Below are 27,441 nucleotides of genomic sequence, written 5' to 3'. Positions count from 1 at the left end.
TGCTTAAAATGCTAAAGAATTTGCAAATTAACTTATAAATAACGGACCAATATTGGTTTTTAAAGGCGAACATTACAGATACTTGGAAACAGGGTGGTCAATATTAAGCTGGTATACTTTTTTATTTTAATTTATAAATACATTTTAATAAAAATGTTATAAATTGCTAAATAATTAGAACATTTATTATGAATAATAAATAACAATAAATAATAAATAAATAACCGACTGATATGTTTTTATTTGTGTTTATATATATATATATATATATATATATATATATATATATATATATATATATATATATATATATATATATATATATATATTAGCGGTAACTTGTGAATTTTGTCATCCATATAGTCCAAAATATTTTCGATGGAAATAAGCCCTAATTAAATTTTATTAAAGCATATATTTTGTGCGCCATTAAAACTTTATTTTACTATATCATTTTTGTAATTGAAGTGATATGTCAAAATGCATTTATGAGGTGAATGTAATTAAATAAATAATTAGTAATTTATGTGTAATTAACATTTAATTTCTATTTATTTTAATTCACAAATATTTTCTGATTTATTATGTTTATTTAACATGGACTGGAAAATCAATTATCTTATTTTGTTACAATATTTTTTATAGCTTAGAATTTTAATAGACCAACATGTCCGAAATATTTTCAGTGAAAATAAATGTTAATTAAATTAAATTAATTAATGCATGTTATAATATTTCCTGCGCCATCAAACATTTATTTTATTATATTTTATTATAAATATTTTTTTCAATTAGTCATATTGGTATCGATAGGTGATATAAAATTTTATTTCTGTGCTAAATGTAATTTAATAAATAATTTGTGTGTAACTAACATTTATTTTCTATTTATTTTAAGTCACAAATCGTTTCTTAGGCTTTTTTAAAGTTTGTTTTTCTATTGAGTTGTGAGTGTAAATTATTTTCCTTGCCAATAAACATTCAATCTTAAATCATAATTTTTTTCTGTGGTAATAAGCATTACACCACAAATGTCTGTCAGTCAACTCCACTCGTACTGAACCAATAACTTTCCCTGAAGTGGATCTTTCAGTCCCAATGCGACTTCGGACAGCAGCTCTGGAAAACGAACCGGAACGCATCGCCGTGATGAACTAACAGTTTTGTGTGTTTGCTGACACTTTAATAACAAGCATATGGTGTCTTTTTGTGTTTAATTTTCACATTTGTTTTTGTTTTTTGCCTGTGTTATAAACTAAGGTAACATTTTGTCCCCCAGTGTGTTTATGTCGTATTACAGGAAATGTGTAAAAAAAAAAAAAAAGTTAGAAATGTGTTTTTTCTTTTCTATTTCTCTGTTGTGGCTTTATTTTTCCTGTGATTGAAAGTAAACCTCATTGTCATGCTTGTGATTAATTGTGTCTTCTTCATATTCTTGTGCGTTTTCTTAATTGAAGCTGGTCAGAATAACGTGAGGTCGAAACGCTCGTCTGGGTTCGGAGGTTTGATTCTGTGGCGAAGAGAAAGGGGCGTGTTTGTTGGTGATTTTAGTGATGTGTGTTTCTCTGTGTTTCTCAGTAGGAATATGGGGAATAAGCCAGCCAACAGTCCTAAGGGTCAGCCGCCAGACGCAGACGGACATTCCTCAGTGTCGGACCTGGCCAACTCGCTCACTGGAGACATGGTGATGGTAGGACAGTGTAGCTGCGTCCCAAATGACACAATATGCACTTAAACACCAACACCCAACCATGTGGTGTAGGGATTAATGTCCCAAATAATATTCAAATATCCCAAATAAAACACTAATGCTGTGTTCACACCAGATGCAGCATGCATGAATAAATCTCGGTATTTGCACATACTGTAAATAGACGTGTGAACGAGTTTACTCGATTCCTTCATACGCCAAATTCACCTCACAATAGATGTAGATTCATGTCATGGCAGTGCTACTGTCTGCCTAGTGACTCTAGCTTCGTTGCTGAATAGCTAACATGGATTTTATTGAGAGAGTAGCTGAGATTTGTGTTTTAGGAAGGCTGAAAAACAGCATAGATTCCTTCGGCGCCTCTGTCTGAGTCCACTGGATCCTTTTAGAGGTGCACCCAGCTCTGTGAGTTCAACAACTCCTCCAAAACTATACCTGGATGATGGAAGCTCTGAGGGGTGGTTCAGACTGAGCTGAGCTCAGTTTGATGAACTTTTGTCCGGTGTCGGCAGGAGGATTTCCCCTCGGGACACCAAAAACAGGCTCTACCTCATAATCACGCCCTTACAAAAGCAAGTTCATGATTAGCAGGCAGTTAAAATGTGAAGCGCACATAAGCAACGGCGCCTCTCAACACAAAAAATGGGTTGAGTGTGATGGCCCCTAAGGCTCTGTGATGGCTCCTAAGGTGTCTGAAATTGCATACTTCCATACAATATAGTACGCTCAAAACAGTATGCGAGCCGAGTAGTATGTCTGAATTCATAGTATTCGGGAAAAAACAGTATGTGAGAAGTACCTGGATGACCTACTACTTCCAGCGAGATTCTGACGTGCGCATCCAATGGCATCCATAATGCCATTTATGAATGGGAGTGAAGCGACGTAACTGACATTGATAAGACATTGACTGACAATGTCAAGTGTAACAGAGGCCAGGTGTCCAGGTAAACCTCCTCCTCTGACCTCTAAAGGTGCTCTAGCGACAGACGCTAGAGGCCATGGTCTTTAGCCTCCATGGTAGAGCAACCGACTGCGGAAGGTCTCCGGTTTGATACCAGCTTGGAGCAATTTGGATGGTGTTGGACCGGCGAGGTTACATTAACCAAAACAAACTATTCTGACAGATTTGTGGTAATATTAAGTTAAATGGCTTAAAATGTATTTATTAAAATACATTATTATCTCAATATATGAGATGTGGATTTAGAATTCTGAAAATAACCTTCAGAATTGATACATACAGTAAACAGAATTTGGAGTTGGAGTTCAGAATCAGAAAAGAAGTTGGAGTTGCAAGACAAAAAACTCTGAATTTAGATTTGGGAAAAGTCAAATTCTGAGACCTAAACTCAGAATTCCAATGAAATGTCAGAGTTGCACGATATTAACGTAAAATTGTGAGAATAAAATTTGCAATTACCTTGTTTTAAAAGAAACTACTCAAGATTTGTATGCAGTCCTACTAACCATAACCCTATCATAACAATTCAGAATACGTTTACAAGAGATTTTTGCAATTCCTAATGTAATCAGTCTGGGGAAGTATGATAATATCTGTTTAATCTATTCTCCTAGAGTGTCTTGGCCTAAATATCTTAAGACGTGTGTGTGTGCGTTTCTCAATCAATAAAACAGCAGGCATCTTTAAATTGTTAAAAAGAAAACAACAAACGTCAGCTTCTAAAGATTGCTCTCTAGCAAATCTCTGGTTATTCAGGAGTGTTTAAATGTTGTTTTTGTCTCCTGTTGATCATTCTGTCTCTCTCTCCAACTCTCTTTAGTTGTCTCCGGGGTCGGAGGACGATGACCATGAAGGTCCAGTGAGTGAGAAACTGGGCAGGATTCAGTTTTCTTTGGGCTACAGTTTCCAAGACACAACTCTGACGGTGAAGATCCTTAAAGGTCAAGATCTGCCTGCTAAAGACTTCTCTGGGACCTCCGACCCTTTTGTGAAAATCTACCTACTGCCTGACAGAAAGCACAAACTTGAGACCAAAGTCAAGAGGAAAAATCTCAACCCGCACTGGAACGAAACCTTCCTGTTTGAAGGTCAGTTTCTTAACATTTCAGATTGTTTGCGCAGCATTGGTGTAGTAAACATCATTCTGAATGGATAACAATCCTTCTAGGGTTCCCATATGAGAAGGTGCGGGAGCGGACGCTGTACCTCCAGGTGCTGGATTACGATCGGTTCAGCCGTAACGACCCAATCGGAGAGGTTTCCATTCCTCTGAATAAAGTGGAGCTCGGACAGCTGAAGTCCTTCTGGAAGGATCTCAAACCCTGCAGTGACGGCAGCGTGAGTCGACATTTTCAGATTTACAAACAAAAAGAAACAAAAGAGGAATGTCCACGTATGGACCATTAAAGGAAAAAATGTTTCTTCAGGATACGTTGATTCTTCAGATCTTTTAACCAGAACATAGGGGGAGGGGATTCTCGCAAGTTGTGGAATGTTGGGGGCACTTAGGGAGGCCTGATCACGAAGTTGAAAAGCGGGGGAGTGGGGGTGTGTGATTGAGGATGTGGGAGCACTTTCATTTTGTTCATTTTCAAGGGGTGCTTTCTCTACAAGAGGAAAAAAGGGCAGGTGCTCAAGCACCCAAAGCCCCCCTCTGCACACGCCTGTAGAACACGCTGCTTATGTCTGTGTATGTGTGTTTTAGGGAAGTCGTGGTGATCTGCTGGTGTCTCTGTGTTATAACCCCACTGCCAACACCATCACTGTCAACATCATAAAAGCTCGCAACCTCAAAGCCATGGACATCGGGGGCACCTCAGGTACACGGACACACACTGGTTGAGATGCCACAATTGATATAGATTAGCTGTCATGTGCATAACTCACAGCCTCTCATTCTCTGATTGCCTGTAGATCCCTATGTAAAAGTATGGCTAATGCACAAAGACAAGCGAGTGGAAAAGAAGAAGACAGTGACCATCAAACGCTGCCTGAACCCCGTTTTTAATGAATCCTTCCCCTTTGACGTGCCCGCACATGTTCTCCGAGAGACCACCATCATCATCACCGTCATGGATAAAGATCGTCTGAGCCGCAATGATGTCATTGGAAAGGTGAAAACAGAGTCTTCATGTGCATGCTCTAATAAAACTTTTGAAAACAGAATTGGAAATGAGGCGGTTAATTCTCCATGACTCCCAACCTATAATTCCCAACATTTTCGAAAAGAGCGGGAACCCTGCTGTGTCCTTCATGCTTGTTTACCATCATCTCTTTCCCTTTCATTCTCTTTCAGATTTACCTGTCATGGAAGAGTGGTCCTGGTGAGGTCAAACATTGGAAGGACATGTTGAGCCGGCCACGTACAAATGTGGCACAGTGGCACGCCCTCAAAGCCTGATTCACCCTTTCCATTTCCCCATTTCCCCCTCCAACCCCATTTGACCCGATACCCCGTCCTTATGCACAAGACTAACTTGCTGCCAGGCGGCACAACACGGGTACTTTTAGCCATCCACTCTTGTAACCTTTAACCTTTGAGCTTCTGAGTCTCTCCTTCACTTTCATCTCTTTTTAGTCTGGTAACATGTAGTGTAAATGTAACGGAGGCCAAATAGTAAGTAGGGGTTATATTTGGTGCCGTGACCCGGATGGGAGTGAGATTTAGAGTGTGAGCATAACGAAGACCAGCTAGCAGGAGATGTGCAAGTAAACCTCACTCCCATTACCTAAAGAGGAGCAACAGTGACTGACAATAGAGAATGCAGCATCATTGTTGGATCACTGGAGACACTAGTTTGAACCCTGATTGGAGCACTGCTAGTAGAACCATAGGGGTTTAATTGGTGCCATAACCCAGGTGGGAGTAAGATTTAGGAGGTTGGGAGTAAAAGAGGCAAGATAGTTAAAGATAGACCTCACTCCCCTCACCTTAAAATGTACACTAGGGACTGATGTTGTACACTAGAGTCCTTGTAAGCGCACCTGCCTTTCATGCCTGATACATCCATGCAAGTCCTAATTTGAGTAATGCTAGTAAAACTTGATGGGTTACACTGGTGCCCTGACTCGGATGGCAGTGAGGTTTAGAGGCCAGCTAATTAGAGATGTGAAGGTAAACCTTACACCCCCTCTTCTCAAGAGGTAAACTAGAGTCCTTGTTAGTGCTCATGCCTCCCATGCCTAAGACACTCATGCAAATCCCAATTTAATTGATGCTAGTTGAACCTGAAGGGTGCCATTAACCAAGTGGGAGTAAGGTTTAGAAGGTTGAGTGTAAAAGAAGCCAGAAAGTTGGAAATGTGCAAGTAAACCTCACTCCCCTAACCTAAAGAGGTACACTAGGGACTGACTTTAGAGGATGCAGTCTTCAGCTACCTTGTTATCTACTTCCCAAACCAGAGACCCCCATTAGAATTCAAATCCAAGTAGTGCTAGTAGAACTGCACGGGTTGCATTGTTACCATGATCCAGTTGGGAGTGAGGATTAACGTGCGAGAATAACTAATTTTGCTAGTCAAGGATTTGCAGGTAAACCTCAATCCCCTGGCTTCAAATGCATGAGGCTGCAGTCCTTAGTGTCCTTGTTATTCACCTGTATCCCATGCCATTCAAATTCTAAGCTAGTAGAACCAGAAGCGTTTCATTAGTGCTATGAACCAATGAGAGTGTAATTCTGAAGATCAAGTTGGAGATTTGTGAGTAAGCCTCACTTCTCTGTCCTCAAGGGACATACTAGCAAATTGTCTTTGAGACTGCAGTGCTTAGCCTTCTTGTAGTGTGCCCTGATGAGAGTAGGCCTGGAGGGGTTAAATTGGTGCCATAACCCAGATGGTTTAGGTGGCAAGTGTAACAATGCAACGAATAGATGATGTGCAAGTAAACCTTACTCTCCTGGCCCCAAGAGCTTCACTAGCAATCAACACAAAAGGCTGAAGTCTATAGCATTCATGTTAGCATGCCTGCCTCACATACTAAAGACACCAGTTTGGGTCCCACACAGAATGCTAGTACAGTCCTGGGGGGTTACATAAAGGCCTGCATGTTAACTAAACTCTAATTTAGTTCCTTGATATTGTGCACATTAGCATTCATTTGGGATTTTGGGATAAACACTAAAACCAACAAAGCCATTTAATGATGCTCTGAGAGCACTCACATTACAACTACATGTTACCAGGATGTCGTTTCCTTCCTGTTTTGATTTTTTTTTTTACCCACAATTCCCCTGTGTCCTCAGGCTGGAGAGGTCTGACATCTATCTGATGTGTGAACGCATCACCTCAGCCTCGTCCCTCATCTCACTGAACCAACCCCATGTCTAGACCCGCCGACTCGTGGGAGCTCATTTGGCAGCCTTTAAATTGGCCACCGCTGAAACGGATCAAGTCACAGGAACTCTGGGAATTGTATTTTCCAGGTCTCAGACATCCCATGCGAGTCCATCGGCCCCGGAGGGCCGCTGTAATTAAAGCCATGAGGGGAAACGAGACGCCCTCTTTCCATTAACAGTCTCTTGTTTTATTTCGTCTCCATTTATAGTTGTTTTTCTCAAAATCCCTGACCTCTCCAAGCCTTTTTCTGCGTCTATCCCACTTGACCTGATTTTCCGCACCTTTGTTCTCGTTCTATCCATCTTCCCATCTTTTTTCTTCTCCTGAGTAAACGCGCCGATTGGTTCAGCTGATAGACATTGAAATCTTACGCCATCTGGAGACCTACGGACAGCAAATAGACTCCACCACCTCTGTCTCTTTTGCTTTTTTCTCTGTGGTTTCTCTTTATCGCTGGCACAATAGTAGTGAAGTCCCTCTTTTTCTTGGGATCCCTTGTCGTCCGTGTGCTGTGAGTGACGTGTTGTAGATCCAACCAAAATATTGTTAAAAAAACATTTACCACCGATGGAGGAGGAGGAAAGATAACTTCCATGAAGGATCGTTCCAGGTCTTCTGGGACTTTTGGGAGATATTCTTGACGGAAGAAGAGAAAAAAAAACACATACACAAAAGTAAAACTTGATGTCATCTTATTTTTCACGAATAGAACATTTGAAGAAACCAATCAGAATTGTTCTTCCAGATTTGCTGTGAAATATAGAAGCAAAAAGTTGATTTTGCGCCACATGCGCTGGATAGTTCTCGCCACACTTTGCTCTAGTGATGTGTTTTTTTTTTGTGTGCGCTGATAGGGGCTCATCTTTTACAGAAATCCTCCTATTAATGGAAAAAAATACTTGCCTTTACCTACGTATGTGTGCGTATGCGACTGTGTCAGGTAGATGAGGATGAATCTCACAGAAACACGTCCGGGTCATATTTTATCCCAAAATCAAAAGAAACAAGCATTTTACCTTAAATAACATAGATATATTTATAGATTTTGATAACTGTATGCGTTAAGGTGATTAATTCCTGCTACTTTAAATCATAATTCTGCCATATGAATTATAATTATGCCATATACGGTTTTAATAACGGTGTTATTTATCAATACAAATAAATGGACCTATAAACATGCTTTATCTTCTTTGCGCAAAATATAATAATTCCCCTTCCTCGCCTTTGATCTTGCTGTGAGATGTGACCTGGACCTGTTCTCGACAGGTTTCGTGCGTGTATTACAGCATTAATGTGTATCTTCATTGATGTTAAAAATAATCAAAGTGTGTGAATATGCTGCTCTATTTTTCTCATGGCTTCCTTCCGTCTTATTATGAGACTCTTTTACTCTTTTCTCCTCTGAAAAGAGTCGGAGAAACGTGAGCTGCACTTTTTAATGGTGTAACACTGAGAAATATCATAGTAATTGTTAATACAATAATTAATAGTTTTTGTATTTTAAGGGAGGAGAGTTTTAAAGAGCAAATAGCACATGCGGGGAGGCTGGACTGGATTGACAATCTGTTTTTCTCTCTCTATTCTCTATGTGATTGTGTGTGTGTGTGTGTGTTTGTCATTTACGCTGGCATGATGGGGCATGTGAGGTGTGCCGTTGCCATAGAGTTGACATGGGGATGGAGTGAATGTGCAGTTGTGTAGAGACACAGAAGTGGAGCACGAGCATCCAAATGCTCACTTTCGCTCAAGAACAACTCGTTATCTTTGGCAGAGACCTTGAACTGGACAAACTATTTTCCAACAAAAGACCAGACCTAGGCTATAAAAAGTTTCCGGTCAGTAGCTTGCAGTCAGTAACAACTATTGCGCAAGATCTACAGTTAAGGCATCCAAAGTTGATAAGTCACCTAATTGGTTTAAACCAGGGGTGTCCAGACTCGGTCCTGGGAGGCCGGTGTCCTGCATAGTTTAGTTCCAACTTTCTTCAACACACCTGCCTGAAAGTTCCTAGTAAACCTAGAAAGGGCTTGATTAGCGGGTTCAGGTGTCTTTAATTGGGGTTGGAACTAAACTTTGTAGAACACCGGTCGAGGACCGAGTTTGGACACCATATGTCTCAATTCCTGGAGGGCCGCAGCTCAGCAGTTTTGCTCCAACCCTAATCGAACACAGCTGATCCAACTAATGAAGGTGTTCACCTGATGAAGGTGAACACCTCGATTATTTGGATCAACTGTGTTTGATAGAGGCCGCTGTCAAACGACTGTCTGTCTGACTGACAGAATGATTGACTGTGCGACCGGCCAATCGACTGACCCACCCTCACCCTTCCTTAAACCCAACCAATTTTACTGATTGACCCACCCACCTGCTTACTTCCCTAAACCCAACTAACAATTTACAAAAGCCGTCCGGAAATAGAAAAGCTCTCGTCTGATTTTACCACGTTTTCGGATTTTACCACATTCTCACCCTGTTGACTTTATTTTTTGGATTGTGTTTTAGTCTAACCTGATATCTGGAACCGCTCTTCTCCAGACTCGAACTATCGTCGTCGTAGTCAGCTCCTCTCTGCGTCTCAAGTCCGCTGACGTACACGACAAGCTAACTGGACAAACTGGTCGCAGCGGGAAAGCCCTCCACACGGAAGTAAGCGGCCGGCCGTTAAGCCCGAAAAGGAGCCGCGTCATACCGCCCCGTAGTGTTCACTTAAAAAAATTAAATGACATAATTCACAGTCTCCAGATACGTCCACGGGACTGCGTTTTCAGATTGAGCCTGGGCGGATATTTAAACGTATGGACCAAAACTATTTAACCAAAAGCTTTTGTATCAGTAAAAACCTACATTTGCTCAAATACTATTGTACTGTTTTTCACTGATCTCTGACTTTATACTGACCCCTAGTGGTGTGGATGTTTCACAACCTTTCACGACCCCGCAGTTTCAGTTTTTTTCGTGCAATTTGTCATGCTTATTTTATTATAACGCATTGCGTTCTGCGTCCTGATTAGGGCATTATGTTCTGCGTCCCGATTGGCTGTAGACTATTGTCAATCAATCTCCGTGCCGTGTCTCCTGTATAATATGGAATGCGTTCAGCTTGGCAAATTTACATAAATCTTTGATCGCTAGCAGTGTGACTTTTGTCACGTTTTCTTCCTAACAAACAATGCTAACAATTGCACAAAAAGTTGGACTTCTTGACATGCTAAACAAAGGTAGAAGTTACGCGGCTGTAGGGCTCCATTACGGACTAAATGAATCTTCGTTTCATCAGTTTTACAGCCCTAGAACATCTATAATAATTGTAAAAAATAATGCTGACCACTTCGCAGATTTCGCCTATTGTGGGTTATTTTTAGAATGGAACTCCCGGGATTAACGACCACTGTATTATATTTACATGTATATTTGACATCTATTAATAATTTATTCTGCAACCAATGTGTTTTTTAAAATTCAGACAAGCTACTCCACCAAGCTAAAACGAGTAGTACACTGAAAAAATTATTCAGAGATGATTCCTTGGATTTACTCATTTTTTTAAGTTAAGTGGTTGTAAACAATTTATTTGTGTTGAATTTAAACAAACAAATTAAGTTGAACATTATTAAACTTAATTTGTTTGTTTAAATTGATCACAAATAAATTATTTGCAACAGTTCTGCATGCAACACTTTTTTCAGTGTATATGTGGTGATCATGTGACCTCAAGCTTCGTGTTGTTGGTGTTACAGTAACCCTGTTCAACTCAATCTAAGTAATAACCCTGAAGGCCATTCGTTCTAGTGTTTCAAATTGACGCAAACAATGTGTTCATGCAGTGCATTTTTCAGACTGTATTCAAGTGTGTGCAGTGCACATGCTTTCAGCCAGGAGCCATCTCAGATCAGCGGAGCGTTTAATAGAGCGCTTTAATGCACTTGATGTAATCAGATAATAGTACGGCTTAAATTGTGTGTGTTTGTGTTCCTTCTCCGTATCTTTCCCTTTGGCGTATCCAAACAATGCAACATCTGCTGAAGGTGCACACATGTGCATTTGAGCAGTTCAATTTCGATGTGTGTGTATGTGTGTTTAGACACGTGTATGCAGGTGCTGTCGAGGTCACCTTGTTTTATACCACCAGTGTGTGGCATGCCCCGCCGAATGCGTGAGCTTTTGCATCAATACGTGTGTGTGACATGCACCTCTCACTGCCGTTGCTTTCACACATAAACCGTTGCTGACCTGAGAGAATAAATATAGAGAGAGTGAATCAGGGTCAATGTTTGAGTTCTGGACAGTTTAACTACGGTAATGTGTGTCAGATAGCTGACCCCATCTCCTACAAATGTTTTACAACTGAACGGTGACGCTAATGTTTAAAGTGCACCATTAGTAGTCTGACCTGTAACGTGTATTTAGTGGAGCAGCCCGATATGTCAACACCCTCTCAACCAGAACACCCAAGGAAAAACCCTAGCAACCGCCAAGAACAGCCAAACATCCACTTAGCATCCATTCAAAACACTTTTAGCAAAACCTGCTTGACCAGAGCAACCACTCTCAACACCCTAGTAACTGCCTAGAACAGCCTAAAAATCCACCTAGCAACCATCAAACACACCTTTTGCAACACCGTCTCGAGCAGAACACTCGAGTAACCACCCTCAGTACCTTAGCATCTTTCAAGAACAGCCTAACATTCACCTAGCAACCATCCAGAACACCTTTAGCAACACCCTCTTGACCAGATAATTCAAGTAACTACCCTCAACCCCATAGAAACTGTCAAGAACAGCCTAACATTCACCTAGCAACCATCCAGAACACCCTTATCAACACGCTCTTGACCAGATAACCCAAGTAACCACCCGTCAACACCCTAGCATCACTCAAGAACAGTCTAACATCCACCTAGCAACCATCCAGAACACCTTCAGCAGCACCTTCTTAACCAGAACACCCTAGCAACCGCCAAGAACAGCCTAACATCAACCTAGCAACTATCCAGAACATCTTTAGCAACGCGCTCTCAACCAAAACACCAGAGTAACCACCTTAACACCCTAGCATTCTTAAAGAACAGTCTAACATCCACCTAGCAACCATCCAGAACACCTTTAGCACCATCTTTTCAACCAAAGCACCTTAGTAAACACCATAGCAACCGCCAAAAACAGCCTAACATCAACCTAGCAACCACCCAGAACATCTTTAGCCACACCCTCTCAACCCCCCAGCATCATTTAAGAACAGCCTAACATCCACCTAGCAACCTCCGGAACACCTTTAGCAACATCAGCTTGACCAAAACACTGAGCAACCACCCTCAACACCCTAGTAAACATCCAGAACAGCCCAAGATCCACCTAGCAACCATCCAGAACACCTTTAGTAACACCTGCTTGACCAGAACACTCGAACAACCACCCTCAACACCCTTGCAACCACCAAGAATAGTCTAACATCCACCTAGCAACCATCTAGAACACCTTTAGCAACACCCTCTTGACCAGAACACCCGAGCAACACCCCTTAACACCCCAGCAACCACCAAGAACAGTCTAACATCCACCTAGCAATCATCCAGAACACCTTTAGCAACACGCTCTCGACCAGAACCCTTGAGTAAACACCCTAGCAACCCTCAAGAACAGCCTATCATCCACCTAGCATTCATCCAGAACATCTTTAGCAACTCCAACTCGACCAGATCACCCAAGTAACCCTCTCAACACCTAGGAACCACCAAGAACAGCTTAACATCCACCTAGCAACCATCCAGAATACCCTTAGCAACACCTTCTCAACCAGAACACCCTAGTAAACACCCTAGCAACCATAAAGAGCAGCCTAACATCCACCTAGCAACCATCTAGAACACCATTAGCAACACCCTCTTGACCAGATAACCAAAGTAACCACCCTCAACACCATAGAAACCGCCAAGAACAGCCTAACATCCACCTAGCATCCATCCAGAACACCCTTAGCAACACTCTCTCAACCAGAACACTCAAGAAAACCCCCTAGCAACCACCAGGAACAGCCTTTATCCACCTAGCAACACTCATGAATACCCTTGCAACACCGTTTTCTTTTGGATGTAAAAAAAAATCAAGCTTCTTTCTGTTTGTTGTCGCCAGCAGTCAAGAAAAGACGAACTATTGTGAAACTGTTGTTTGCTTAATAATTCAAGAACAAATCCAGGACATGCTGCGGGACAGGCATGTTTACGTGGCACAGTTGATCTTTATTTAGTAGCGAATCTCATGAGACTTGGTCAGCATTTTGAAGTGCGTGTGTGTTTCTCTGTGTGTGATGGTCAGTGACCTCTGTGCTCCTTTGCTTCACTCAGAGTGTGTGTGTGTGTGTGTGTGTGTGTATGTGTGTGTGTGTGTGTGTGTGTGTGTGTGTGTGTGTGTGTGTGTGTTATAGAGCAGTTTGATTGTTTTGGCAGTCAGTGTCACTGTGAATATTTTTTTACCCAGGCTCTTTGGATTTTTTGGGTAGCAAAACTCTCTCCCACACAGACACACACACTCATGCAAGGCATCACAAACACACGCAATTGTTTCTCAGCTCATTAACCCGCAACAATATTTTCAGTTCTTCGTTTTACCAAATTACTAATACAGAGAACTCTTTTTTTTTCCCCCACATGCATGAACACATCGCACATCTCCCACAGACACAGTGGCAGTTTCCGTGTTCTCTCCCACACACACATACACGAACATTATCAGAAAGACAAATTCACACGCTGATGCCGTACATCAGTCACTCCTCCGTCCAATTAGCTGCTCTTCGGAGATGAGAGGGAGGAATGAAAAAAGAATGAAAAATGAGTGTTTAGCCTGTGTTTGCAGTGGGTTGCATCATGCAGGGCTCAGCCGGAGACGCTTCCACTCGGAGGTGTTCACTTCAGCAGATGTTAAAGCGCACACTGCATGTGCTCATCCCTCAGTCTGCAGCTAGCCAAGTGTCAGCTTCATCTCACATGTTTTTCCCTAATTTAAATGCAAACGAGTTGTTATTAGCAGACGATGTTGTTCTGTTGGCATCAACGAACATGGACCTCCAGTATGCTCTGGGGCAGTTTGCTGCAGAGTGAGACGCGGCTGGGATTAGAATCAGCACCTTCAAGTCCGAAGCCATGGTGCTCCACTGGAAAAAGGTGATTTGCCATCTCCAGGTTGGAGGAAAGTCCTTTCCCCAGGGGGAGGAGTTTAAGTATCTTGGGGTTTGTTTACGAGTGAGGAAAGGATGGAGCGTGAGATTGACAGGCTGTTTGGTGCAGCAGCAGCAGAAGTGCGGTCGATGTACTGGTCCGTTGTGGTGAAGAAGGAGCTGAGCCAAAAGGCAAAGCTCTCGATATACAGGTCAATCTACGTTCCTACTCTCACCTATGGTCATGAGCTTTGGGTCATGACCGAAAGGATAAGATCTCGGATACAAGCGGCCGAAATAAGTTTCCTTCGAAGGGTGGCAGGGCGCACTTTTATGGATAGGGTGAGGAGCTCTGACACCCGGGAGGAGCTCAGAGTAGAGCCGCTGCTCCTCCACATCGAGAGAAGTCAGCTGAGGTGGCTCAGGCATCTGTTTCGGATGCCTCCTGGACGCCTACCTAGGGAGGTGTTCTAGGCATGTCCAAACAGAAGGAGGCCTCCAGGAAGACTCAGGACATGCTGGAGGGACTATGTCTCTCGGCTGGCCTGAGAACACCTCGAGATCCCCCCGGAGGAGCTGAAGGAAGTGTCTGGGGAGAGGGAAGTCTGGGGTTCTCTGCTAAGACTGCTGCCCCCGCGACCCGTCCCCGGAAAAGCAGCAGAAAATGAATGATGAATGAATGAATGCAAACGAGGTCATATGGAAGAGTATTAAGCAATAAAATTTGACATGGACCAACTTAGATTGTTCTCTCTTGTGAGAATGTAAAAAGAAATGTTTTGAATTCATATTGAGACTTTTTGTAAACTTTATGAAGGTGTTTACATGACGCCAATAACCACAAAACTTTCAAAAATAGTCATTTTAGTTTTTATGATAATGATTTGCACCACAAAAAGGCCAGAAAATGTTTGCTTTTCAATACAGGTTTCAGGAGTGTTGGAAAACGCTAACGCTAGTTCTCCATTTAAAGGGACCGTTCAACCAAAAATGAAAAAGACCTCATTTACTTAAGGCTGATTTATACTTCATCGTCAAGTGATCTGCTTGCAGTGGTGGAAAGAGTACTGAAAAATCATACAAGTAACAGTACCATTACTTGCCTAAAAATGTAGTGCAAGTAGAGTAAAAGGATTTGTTGTAAAAATTACTCAAAGTATGAGTAAAAAGTAGCCCAGCGTAATACTCACTACTCAAGAGTAGTAAGTATTACGCAAGAGCAGAAAGTATTACGCTGTTAAAAGCTGATCCATTTACATCAAATTTGTGGATGTGTGTGTAAACGTAACATTCTGTAGTGCATTTAATTATTGTCCGGCAGGCGCACAACGTCATAAGACGTTAATATTAGGGTAAATTCAGGTCATGACGTCAGGTGATCAAAATGCAATGTCTTGCCAGCTTCTAATGACAACTTTATTTTAATGTCCAATAATGACATCAAATGACGTTGATATTTAGTTGATTTTAAGTTGTTTAGGAAAGTGATCAAAATCCAACGTCGAGCCAATATCTTAAACCAACATCATGTTGACGTCAAATACTGACATTTATTGGCCAAAATCCAATGTCTGATAGACGTCATAGTGGTGACATCCACACAACGTCAAGCTGTAACAATGTCAATCAATAAAAGAAAACATATTATCAGAAATACTGCGGAAATTTCCTTGCTCTGTTAAACATCATTTGGGTAAAATTTTTAAAAAGGAAAAAAATTAAAAGGGGGCTTATAATTCTGACTTCAACTGTTTGTATCCCTTTTATTCATTAGTATAGCAAATCAGGAATTTGACAAGCGCAGAGTCGCTCATTTTATTGTTTTTTAGCATTTGTGGCCAATAATGTTTCTTCATACAGTTTATTGACACGATGATCCAAGATGTTTGGTAGAAAAGCAAGATTTGTTTCTCTGGTGACTCGAGTGGTTTTTGATTCTGTGTTGTGTGAGATGGTCAATCATAGTGCGATTGTGACACATTCCAGCTCTTCTGACAGATTGCTGTCCGATTTGTGTCTGTCAGTTTCTGGATATCTCTCTCTCTTTATCTGTCATTCCAGCTCCAGCTCCCCAGGAGCTTCTCTTTATTAGTTTGAAGAGCTGTCCGTCAGGAAGCCAGCAACTCCTCCCTGTCAGGGTTTTAGTGTGACTTCTTCTGAACGACGCTAAAAACGACGCTACAAGTAATAATTCTTCTCTTTCTGTTTCATTTCGACTCTCTGTGCGTCCGTATGTGTGTGTGCGTGCTCAGTGTTTTTCTGTTATTCTTGAATCTAAATGTTGCGACAAATGGGAGAAGTCTCCTGATTTAATGTTTTGAAGAAATTTTTTTGTAAATAACCGAGCAAAAATGGAAGAAAACTATTGTACATGGTTCTGTTCGTCACTTGTACTGAAAACAGAGAGTTGATGACGAGCCCGAATGCCCTTTTTGAATGAGGGATTTTCTTGACTGTTGTATTTTTGCTGAGGTTGAGGGGGGAACGAAGGAGCAAGAGAGCAACTGCCAATCCTCACACTGCCAAACCCAGCCCATAATGCACCCACAATTCCTCCAGATGCAATTGGATGCGTTTTTTTATGTCGCTATTGAAAGCGAAATGCTCTGCCAATCAGAATGTATTTGACGTTTGATTTTTAAATGTAGAAAGCAATATTTTGGACCAATGAGATTCCTCTGAAGGCAGTAGGGTTGTCACGATACTGGAATTCGATAACAAATAGTACAGTTCCCGCTAACATTTAAGTGCTGTTGAGCTGCGTTTTCAAACAGCACTGACTTGCCATTGTGTTCACGTGCTCAACAGAACTGACTGTGATTGGCCATGAAGGTCATCAGTTCACCGAACTCACCGCTGTTTACTGAGTGTAACTACAGATATAGGGACACTAGAGCGTTTTAAAGCTACGAAGATCAGCTGATCGCTCGTTTATCAACTCATGAACAGACCTGCTGATCTTCGATCTTTGTACAATCCACTGATTAGTACCGAATTCCAGTATTATGACAATACTAGTAGGCGGAGCTAGCCAGAACACACAATCATACAAAGAATGCTAAATACCTTTAGTCTTTGGAACTTTTGGTTCTTCAAATGTTCTTCATATAGGTCCTTTGAGGAACTAAATAGGTGGCCTTGGAACACAAAAACATTCTTATGTTGTGCTAGTATATTTTTGGCCGTAGTCCATGATACATTGGGTCGAAATTATTTTTTAAATCACACTGTTAAACCCAAATTATAATGTGCCCAAAATTCCTCCAGATGCAATTGGATGCGATTTTTAGGTCGCAATCTGAATGTATTTGACGTTTGATATTTAAATGAGAAGCAATATTTTGGATCAATGAGATTCCTCTGTAGGCGGTAGTGTTGTCACAATACTGGAATTCGATACCAATCGGTACTGAAATTTTAAAAATGTCCATTTTCCGCTAATATTTGAGTGCTGTTGAGCTGCGATCACAAACAGCGCTGATTTGCTATTGTTTTCACATGCTTAACAGAAATGACTGTGATTGGCCGTGAAGGTCATCAGTTCACGAACTCACCGCTGTTTACTGAGTTTAACTACAGATACAGGGACACTGGAGTGTTTTAAAGCTACGAAGCTGATCTTCGTGCAATCTACCAATTGATACCGAATTCCAATATTGTGAAAACACTAGAAGGCGGAGCTAGCCAGAACATTCATACAAAGAATGCTAAATACCTTTAGTATAGAACGTTTGGTTCTTAAAATGTTCTTCATAAACAAACAAATGGTTACTAAAGGTCCTTTGAGGAACTAAATAGGTGACCTTGGAACACAAAAGCATTCTTAAGTTGCAAAACTATATTTTTAGTTAAAATTAATTTTAAATCACAGTTAAACCCAGCCCATAATATACCCACAATTCAATTCAATGCAATCGGATGTGATTTTTTGGTTGGTATTGGAAGCGAAATGCTCTGCCAATCAGAATGTATTTTATGCTTGATATTTAAATTAGAATATTTTGGACCAATGAGATTCCTCTGTAGGTGAAGCTAAACACAAAGAATAATAAATACCTTTAATCTATGGAATTCTTTTAACCCTTGAAATGTTTTTCATAAATAAATTGTTCTTAAAGGTCCTTTGGGGAATTAAAAAGGTGATTCTGCACCAGTATATTTTTAGCTATAGCTCACAATACATTGTCTGGGTTTAGATAATTTTTTAATCACCCAGCCAATAATTTACCCACAATTCTTTCGAATGTAAACAGGTTTTTCTGTCTATTGAAAGCAAAATGCCCTTCCAGAATGTATTTGACATTTGTTAGATGAATAAGAAGCAATATTTTGGACCAATGAGATTCCTCTGTAGGTGGAGCTAGCCAGAACACACAATTAAGAAAACTAAACACCTTTAGTCTTTGGAACTTTTGATTATTAAAATGTTCTTCATAAACAAACAAATGGTTCTTAAAGGACCTTTGAGGAACTAAATAGGTAACCCTGAACCACAAAACTAGTCTTATGTTGCACAGCAAGTATATTTTTGGCCATAGTACACAATACATTGGGTCAAAATTATTTTTAAATCACACTGTTAAACACAGCCCATAATGTACCCACAATTTTACTGTGCTGTGTCAATGCAGGCGATCGGATACGAGTCACTTTTAAAAGATGATGTAAGCAGGTCATCAAAAAAATCGGATACAGTCACAAAATCGCAATTGACCATCAAGATCTGCAGTGTAAATGCAGCCTTAGTCTTTGAATTTTTTGGAACTTTAGACTTTTTTTTAATGCTGTTCACAAACAAACGATTCTTTTAGGAACGTTCAATGAAAGGTCTTTTGGGGAACTAAATACTGTAAGTGACTGTTAAAAATAACCACTACCACCACATGTCATGCCACCGCGGGACAAAACGATTAGTAAAATGCTTTCAGGTATAACAGCAGTTTGCGATAATGCCGCCAGGGCGTACAATGGGACGGGATGCTAATGGACAGAATTATATTAAATTGGTATAGAACATGATGATCATATTGAACTGGTACCATCTGTAGGTGACCCATGACCACAAAACCAGTCTTATGTTGCACAAGTACATGTTTGGCAGTAGCCCACAATGCATTGTTTGTGTCAAAATAATTTTTTAAAATCACACTTTTAAACCAAGCCCATAATTTACCCACAATTCTTCCAAATGTAATCAGATGTTATTCTGTTTGTAATGAAAGTAAAATGCCAATCAGAACCTAATAAGAAGCAGTATTTTGGACCAATGAGATTCGAATGTGGGTGGAGCCAACCAAAACACACCCAATCCTAAATGAAATTTGTGTTTTCATCGATCAACCAAAATTTTTGTCTTTGTGTACTACCGAGGGAGCTTAACATAAAACATGTGTTGATCAACAAGATTACTTTAACAGAAGCAATATTTTGGACCAATGAGATTTGACTGTGGGTGGAGCCAACCAGAAAGTACCCAATCATAACAATCCAGCTAAATGACTTTAAAAATTCTGTAAGTGCGTACTTGCGAGAGAGGGGTCTGGCTGCAGACTTGTTGCAGATGCAATGTGTGCTGCATCCTATGCTTTTGAATGGGCTCACCTAACCACACCCCTAACCCTACCCCTCACAATGACCAGCTCCATTGAGTGCATTGGGTCTGACACTGCGTCTCTGAGCGATGCAATCTCAGCTTGCATCATAAAGGCTGCATCCAGATACTACTGACTTACAGCTTAAAATACAACATGTGGTGATCAACAAAATTCCTTTAACAGGATAGTTCACCCCAAATCTCTGTCATCAGTTACTTGTTCAAAATCTATAAGAGTTTACAGAATAAGTTATTTTGAGGAAGTCAGTCCAGACTTCCATAGTATTTCGTCTTACCATCAACCATCGTTTTTCAAAATATCTTCTTTGGTGTTTATTAAAGGTTTAAAAACAAATAAGGCAGAGCAAATGGTGATGTAATTTTCATTTATGAGTGAACTACCCCCTTAAAATGTATTTTACATCTATTTTTTGACCGAGCGAAATCATCAAAAAACTGTCGAAAATCAACCCCAATCACACACGCGTTTAAAAATCGTTTTGAGCTTCATAAAAGCACCACGTTGTTTTAGTTTGACGTGGCTTGCATCCGTTTTCCGATATTAGCAGAGCTAGTGCTCAGAGCTGCATCAAAAGCGCATGACGGCGGCCAGCTGAGACAGATACACTCTAACTTGTGGTCCAGCATGTGTAAAGCAAGCACACACTGCCTGTCTGCGTCCCATATGCTGCTGCCTGGTGCGTTTGGCAGGGCTTGTCCATATCATCCACTCCATCACTCTCTACACACACAACTGCAGCCAAAACCCGAAAATCCCAAACCCTCTGGCCAGATTTCTCTCTAATCCAAGTCCTGATGAGTTGGCTCCAATAATAAGGCAAGCATCATCACTAGGCAGGTTTCCACTATAGATTTGTGCAAAAAATTTTTTTAAATGTTAATAAAAACACTACTATTGTTTATATTAACCTATGTTATGCGACTAAATGTAATGTCTGTCCTATAGCAATAAGTCATTCCTAAAGTCATGATGATGATAGGCTGTTGGTAGTTTCTTTGTACGTGTGAGCTTTGAGTTTTGGTTGTTTTTATCATTCATCTCCAGTTTTGGGAACACTTTACTTAAAGGGTTGTTCACAAGACTGTAATGAAACATTTATAATCAAGTTTTATGCATGCTTAGGACAACTGTTATCAGCTGTCGTTTCAAATTCAAAAATGACATTGTTTTTTATGACACCTGACATTACCAAGACAACATAACTTCATGCTCATTTTGAAAACGTAGCCCTGTATACATTTCTGGAGAGCATCAAATATGACTCAGGAGCTACGTTTTCTTGCAATTTTTTATTTCGCGAATCCACCGGAGGCCGCTGTGTACGCTTTTTGAGGTCTCAAATTTCTCTCAGAAATGCTTTTTGCACTTGCTATTCTTGCGTTAATCCACCTGAGGCCACTGTCGACTAACTAACTGACCAATCGACTTACCCCCCACCTCCACCACACCACCCCCCTCCACTGCTCACTTTCGCCTGCGACACCCTCGAATGTATCGGCCTGTGGCGCTCCTGCCTAATCCAACCAATAGTGTTTTCAAAAGCACGGCCATATTCTCACACTGTTATTTACTTCTTTATTAAATTTTTTGCCTTTTGCTTTTGTCTTACCCGCTTTGTGGAATCGTTCTTCGCCAGACACAAACCCCGTCTTTGTGGTCAACTCCTCTCTGCGTCTCAAGTCCAGTAGCGTTCGTTTTAAAGACGAAATTCATAATTTATGACAATTTAATGACAAATTCCGCTTGTAGGTCAAAAAATATTAACGACGCTTTTATAAAATTTATGATACATTTATGATGGCTTCCTGACAGTCATGTTTATGTTGTCTTGGCGATGTCAAGTTGTCATGGTTGTGATGGATTTGTTTATGTCAAGTTATCATCAGTGCTGGGGGTAGGGTATTACAAGTAACACAAGTAACAAAATAATATTACTTTTCTAAGTAACGAGTAAAGTAACGCGTTTTAAAAATTAAGTAATAATATTTTTTATGTTGTTTTTAAAAGATAAATGAAGGTTTTACTGTGTTGTTAACTCAACTATTTAAAAAATGAAGAAAAAAACTCCATGCAAGTTCTGAAAGAGATCAAGCTTCAGCCAGGTCAGAAAAGCAGTATAATACAAATACTAAAGTTACTTAAAAGTAATGTAACACATTACTTACAATAAAAGTAACTAAGTAACGCAACTAGTTTTGTAGAGTAACTCAATATTGTAATGCATTACTTTATAATGTAACTTTCCCCAACACTGGTTGTCATAACAATGTCATTGCATTTAAAATCTCATAACTAAGCAAATAACACTTAATGACAGTCTCAATCACATTCATGACATAATTTTAAATGTTTAATGACAGTCTTATGAACACCCCTTCAACTAAAGTGTTATCTCGGTTTCTATTTTATATCGTCATTAAAATTGTTGTCATTTCAGGACTATCATGTGCAGATTTGAGGGGACATGGAGAGTAGATTGTCTCATGTTGGTCTTTGACCATCTTAACCGCATTCAAAAATCAATTTGTACACCGTCTGACTGAGTTTGCGACATTTGTCACAGTTAATCAGTCTAAAATAGCGCAAAAGTTTCAATTAAAATTGTCAATGGCCAAACGCTAAACCCCTTATTTCCAACCCAGGCTCATTCGGAAAACATATCCCTGAATACATATCTGGAGAGCGCCAAATATGTCTTAGGAGTTTTTTTTTCTTTTTTTGCAGTTTTTGTTTTCGCAAGTCCACCAGAGGCTGCTGTGAATGCTTTTTGACATCTCAAATTTCTCTCGCGAGTGCCATTCGTACCTGCGACATTCGTTTTAAGGATGAAATGCCACCATACGTACTTCTGGCTACATAATTCACACTCTTCAGAAACGTATATAGGGGTACGTTTTCAGAATGAGACATTTAAACATCAATTTGTAAACTGACTGATTGAGTTTACGACATTTGCTAAGTTTATCAAGCTAAAACAGCGCAATAGTTCCATTTAAAATTGTCAATACCCAAACTCTAAACCCTTATTTCCTCACCAGAATATCATAAAGGCGTCATTAAAATCGTCATCAAGCGAACTCCCGTTGCACAGGCAAGTTTTTACACAGGCATATGAGAAATTCAGTTTCAACACCTCATAATCTGAAGGCAATAATATCCATTTCTCTCACACTCGGCACTTTGAGTTTAATGCGCATCGCAGCCTTGAAACCACTGTTGTAACACGTTGTAATTATCAAGTTTTCCTGCATGTTGATTGCATTAGATGGTGGAATGCTGAAAGCAATGAAACTCTCACAGACTCCGCTAATAAAACAAATGTTTGTTCTGAAACGGCAATATTGGCAATATTAGATCAGCCGTCTGGAGGTTTTTATATCCTTTTGCTTGCTCTCGTTCCCCCCAATACACCTCTCTGACAAAGAGCGCTCAAAGTCTCAACGTGTACAATCTGACTCAATGTATTTATTCATGTATTTTTTGCCAACTTTGTACAGTGTAAAAAAACAACAACCTATAAATCTATGAAGAATAAAAGTACTGTATAGATTTAGCTGCCTGTGAGCGACTACTTCACAGAATAGTGTCGATAGAGGTTAACAGCATAGACGCGATCTAAAGCCAGTTAAACATGCTTTCTGTAAATGCCGAGGGATGCCACATGTTTTTCTATCCTCTCTTTTATTTCCTCGTTGTAATTCGTTTCTTTGAATGTTTTTTGTAAAATGACCTAGTGGCATCATGCGATGTGTGTTGTTTCCTTTCTATTGTTTGTTTGTTTGTTGTTTGTTGATGAACACAGCGAGGTTCAGGCGCCCGGGAGAGTGCTTGGGAACGCAGAACGGTTGGAGAACGATCACAAGTTGTACGTCAGTATGTTAGTCACTCGTCTTTGTCTTAAGTGTGATGTTAAAACCGCTCATGTAGCTACAGTCTTTCCCTTTCCTTCGTTTCCATTTACAAACTAGCAAAACACTACTGTTGGTTCTCGCAGTGTTGGTTTGTGCTTGTCTTGATTGTGTGTTTTTTTTCTTCATGAGACTCTATATTCATGTGAGCGATGAAATGTTGACGCTGGACGAGTGTTTCAGACGCCTCGCTCTTCCTAAAGCTCTTCTGTTGATCTCATACTTCTCAAAAAAAAAAAAAAACTTCAAACATTCCATGAGCGCTCGAATTGAAAGCCACTTGTAGGGTTTGTGTACACTCCTAAAAATGAGGATTTGTTGACATCTATGGTTCCAGGAAGAACTTTTGGAACTCTTGGAATTCTTTGGAACCTTTATGGTGCGTTCACAACAGATGCAGATGAAGCATAAAGCGCGAGTGATTTACATGTTAACCCTCTACTGCACACATTATGATAAAACTATTTTTAAAAATTGACTTTTTTTTCTTTACTTAGAATAGCTTAAGTTGATGTGCCGTTAAAAAAAATGTGGAAATTTTCTTCTTCTAAGGTACTTTATGATATGTTTCCATATGGCAACAACGTCCTATAGTGGATCTAACTTAGAAACTTCAAATTTAGAACTTCCCTGTTTCAAAAGATTTAATTGCTGTATTATAAGCTTTAACACGGAACTTATAAATGACAGCTTATGCATACTTTCCAACAACTGATACTCCAACAGCCTTCATTTATTTTATTCTTTATTGCTGAATATTATTGAAAACAATCATAGTATTGTATTATCATGTATACAACATACAGCAAGGGTGTCCAAACTCGGTCCAAGAGGGCAAGTGTCCTGGTTGTTGCTGGAGCGGATACGTTTGCGGCCGGAAGTTAACGCAAATTATTTCTATTATTTATAAAATGTCTAATTTGTTGTATTTTATTAACGTCTACCCCCACCCCAACCCTAAACCCAAGCGTCACAGTAATGTAAAAACTGTAGTTGTACCGAGTATTAGTTATGTTATCTATTAAATTACCCAATAAAATGTATTTTTTAACGCCTACCCCCACCCCAACCCTAAACCCAACCCTCACAGTACTGTAAAAATATTAATTATTGTTAAACAGTGTCAAAAAAAATGCTGCTTTATTAATGTGCATATTGCACTTCCGGCCGGCCGCATATGCGATCTAGACTTTACCCGGTGTCCTGGAGAGTTTAGCTCCAACGTTAATCAAACACACCTGAACCAGGCAATCAAGCTCTTACTACACAGTGGCACCTGCAGACGTACGGCTGTATGCACTGTGGGTACCTACTTTGAAAGGGCGGGAATTAATGCCGCTTATTTATTTATTCATGACATAATTTAAAATGATTATTAAACAGTATAAACTACTTTAAAGAGACAAACTATATACAAAATTTGTTTTAAAAAGATATTTTTTTCCAAGAAAAATATCCAAATTTTATTTTAGTTTGCGCCCAACTGTGCGCGTGGATGATTTTCGGTCAGTGGAAAGTAAGGATTTAATTAATGCTTCACTATTGTATCACAATCTTCTGTCATATATTTGCACATTTTTTAATATGTCATAATTTTAAAGATTATGTCTTGCGTCTGATTTTTCCTTGGTGCTGATGTGCTTTCATTTGTGCATGCGCGCGTCTGGTGTGAACACAGCATTAGAAGTTTCTTTTGATTATTTTTAAATGTTCTTCACACACACACACACACACACACACACACGGTTATTTTAAGAATGTTCAACAAAAAGTTCTGTGGGGAACCAAACATAGCTAATCCACACAAAAAATCCACTTTTTAAAGAGTGTACATCGAAAAAATGATTCGTTGTATTTACTAAAAATGTTAAGGTAAGTGGTTGCCAACCATTTATTTGTGCTGAATTTAAACACAAATTAAGTTGAACGTTACTAAATGAAGTTTGTTTGTTAAAATTTCGCCCATTAGAATCATTTGCAACCACTTACATTAACACAATTAAGTTAATCCAGTGAATCATTTCCTTCAGTGTAGCACATGGGTGTACAAAATGCAGTTGGGGTTTGTTAACATGCGATGATCGCTACTCCTGAAAACACTCTTGGTGCTGTGTTTACACCTTTAAACAGGGTATAAAAAGAACTGTGCTTTGTTTGCGAAGCTGGCGAAATGTTTGTGAATTTGTTTCCTGTAGTGGGCAGTAGAGAGTTTATTGGTTTTGGGAGAGCGTGGCTTGAGCTGGAGGTGTCTGAGATGTTCGCCCAGCCGCGTGACAGTAAAGCGTTCCCGGTTTTGAGCCTCTCCTGTTTTTTTGGCCGAGCGGACTGTGATCTTATTGGTTGAATTCTTTTGGGTTTGTTTATCTGTCCCACCCAAACCCCTTCCATGTGATTGGATGTGAGGGTGGGCGGAGCTAAGGAGCACAGTTATTACTATGTTCCATAATAAAATAGACTAAATCATTTGTACATCATCTGGCGTTGTCTTTATTCAGCATGCTTCTCTTACTTTTCTCACTGCTATTCCTACAGTAACTTAGTGGTAAATAAAAGGGCTTTCATAATGTTAATAATAAATAGATTCAACGACTCATTTATAAGTCAATATGGCTAAATTTATCATCACACAAGGTAATGGGTTTGAAAGTAATATTGAGTTTGAGTGTGTTATTAATTTTGGTATGGCATATTCATCTGCTACAGTTTGATTGCACTCTGTGTGTGTCGTAGATTGATGTAATTGTAGTTATGAATAGAAATCATGAGGAAATGATCACTTCTGGATTCTACTTAATGATTCTGGGTCTTCAAAAGAAAAAGGAGCCCCTGGACATTCTCTGCAAATGGACATGGATGAAAAAAAGTCAGGTTTGGAATGACATAACCGGTGAGTAGATGACATAATGCTCATTTGTGATGAACTACCTCTTCAACGACTCCATTAATGATTCTTTTAGCACTTGAAGCGGAGCGGATGCCCCTCCAGCCACAACCCAGTACTGGGAAACACCCATACACTCTCGCATTCACACACTACCGCCAATTTAGTTCATCCAATTTACTTATAGTGCATGTCTTTGGACTTCACCACACCAACACGGGGAAAACATGCAAACTCCACGCAGAAATGCCAACTGGCTCAGCCGGGACTTGAACTTGCCTTTGTTTGTAATGTATTCTAAAATGATCCACATTTTAGATTATAAAGGAAGTTTATTTATAAACTATTTTCGAGAGGATCACCTGCTTATGATTGTTCTCAGCTGTTCCATGATCGATTATCCAATCAGATGATTCCTAACTCACTATAAAGGGTTTTCTTATCTCCATATCTTCATATTGAAGAACCCCCTCCAACCCACCCCTACTTTCCCTCCTTTCCAGAAGGGCGACACGGCAGCCCAATGATTAGCACTGTTGCCTCACAGAAAGAATGCCTCTGGTTTAACTCCCTACTAAACCAGACAACATTTCTGTGCGCAGTTTCTCTTATTCTCCCCGTGCTCGCGTGGGTTTTCCCCGGGTTCCTCCTACAGTCCAAATAACAATCACCCTAAGTAAATTGAACACACAAAATTCATAGCATAGTCAAGTTCTTAGCGAGTACACCTCAGTCATCCGTGTCCATCATTTAGCTAGAAATAAGCCGGGGGAGTTCATCAAGATCTATCTGAGCTCAAACTCCCCTCTCGCCCTGCAAACAGGAGGGAACCCAGGGCTCGAGGATCTCATAAGCTCAGGGCTCTCT

At 40.1% G+C, this 27,441-nt stretch overlaps 1 protein-coding gene across 43 annotated transcripts in view; it reads left to right on the top strand.

Moving 5' to 3' along the window:
- Positions 1–9,473, top strand: part of syt7a (synaptotagmin VIIa) — a 214,020-nt gene extending 204,547 nt beyond the window's left edge. For 24 of the 43 annotated variants that reach the window (XM_087311462.1, XM_087311461.1, XM_087311451.1 and 21 more), the window contains 6 exons: positions 1,579–1,690; positions 3,496–3,763; positions 3,844–4,013; positions 4,381–4,495; positions 4,590–4,789; positions 4,972–9,473. In XM_087311462.1, the coding sequence (XP_087167588.1) occupies positions 1,579–1,690; positions 3,496–3,763; positions 3,844–4,013; positions 4,381–4,495; positions 4,590–4,789; positions 4,972–5,076 (970 nt within the window). In that variant the 3' untranslated portion in view covers positions 5,077–9,473. The remainder of the gene's footprint in view (positions 1–1,578; positions 1,691–3,495; positions 3,764–3,843; positions 4,014–4,380; positions 4,496–4,589; positions 4,790–4,971) is intronic. The other 19 variants (XR_015525957.1, XR_015525956.1, XR_015525955.1 and 16 more) reach the window with 2 other exon arrangements.
- The last annotated feature ends 17,968 nt before the right edge of the window (positions 9,474–27,441 follow it).

The sequence above is a fragment of the Danio rerio genome, chromosome 25 (genome assembly GCF_052040795.2).
Source record: "Danio rerio strain M-AB ecotype USA chromosome 25, GRCz13ab, whole genome shotgun sequence".
In the NCBI taxonomy this organism is placed as follows: domain Eukaryota; kingdom Metazoa; phylum Chordata; class Actinopteri; order Cypriniformes; family Danionidae; genus Danio; species Danio rerio.
Note: the sequence above shows the minus strand (reverse complement) of the source record. Positions and strands in the feature narration are given on the sequence as shown.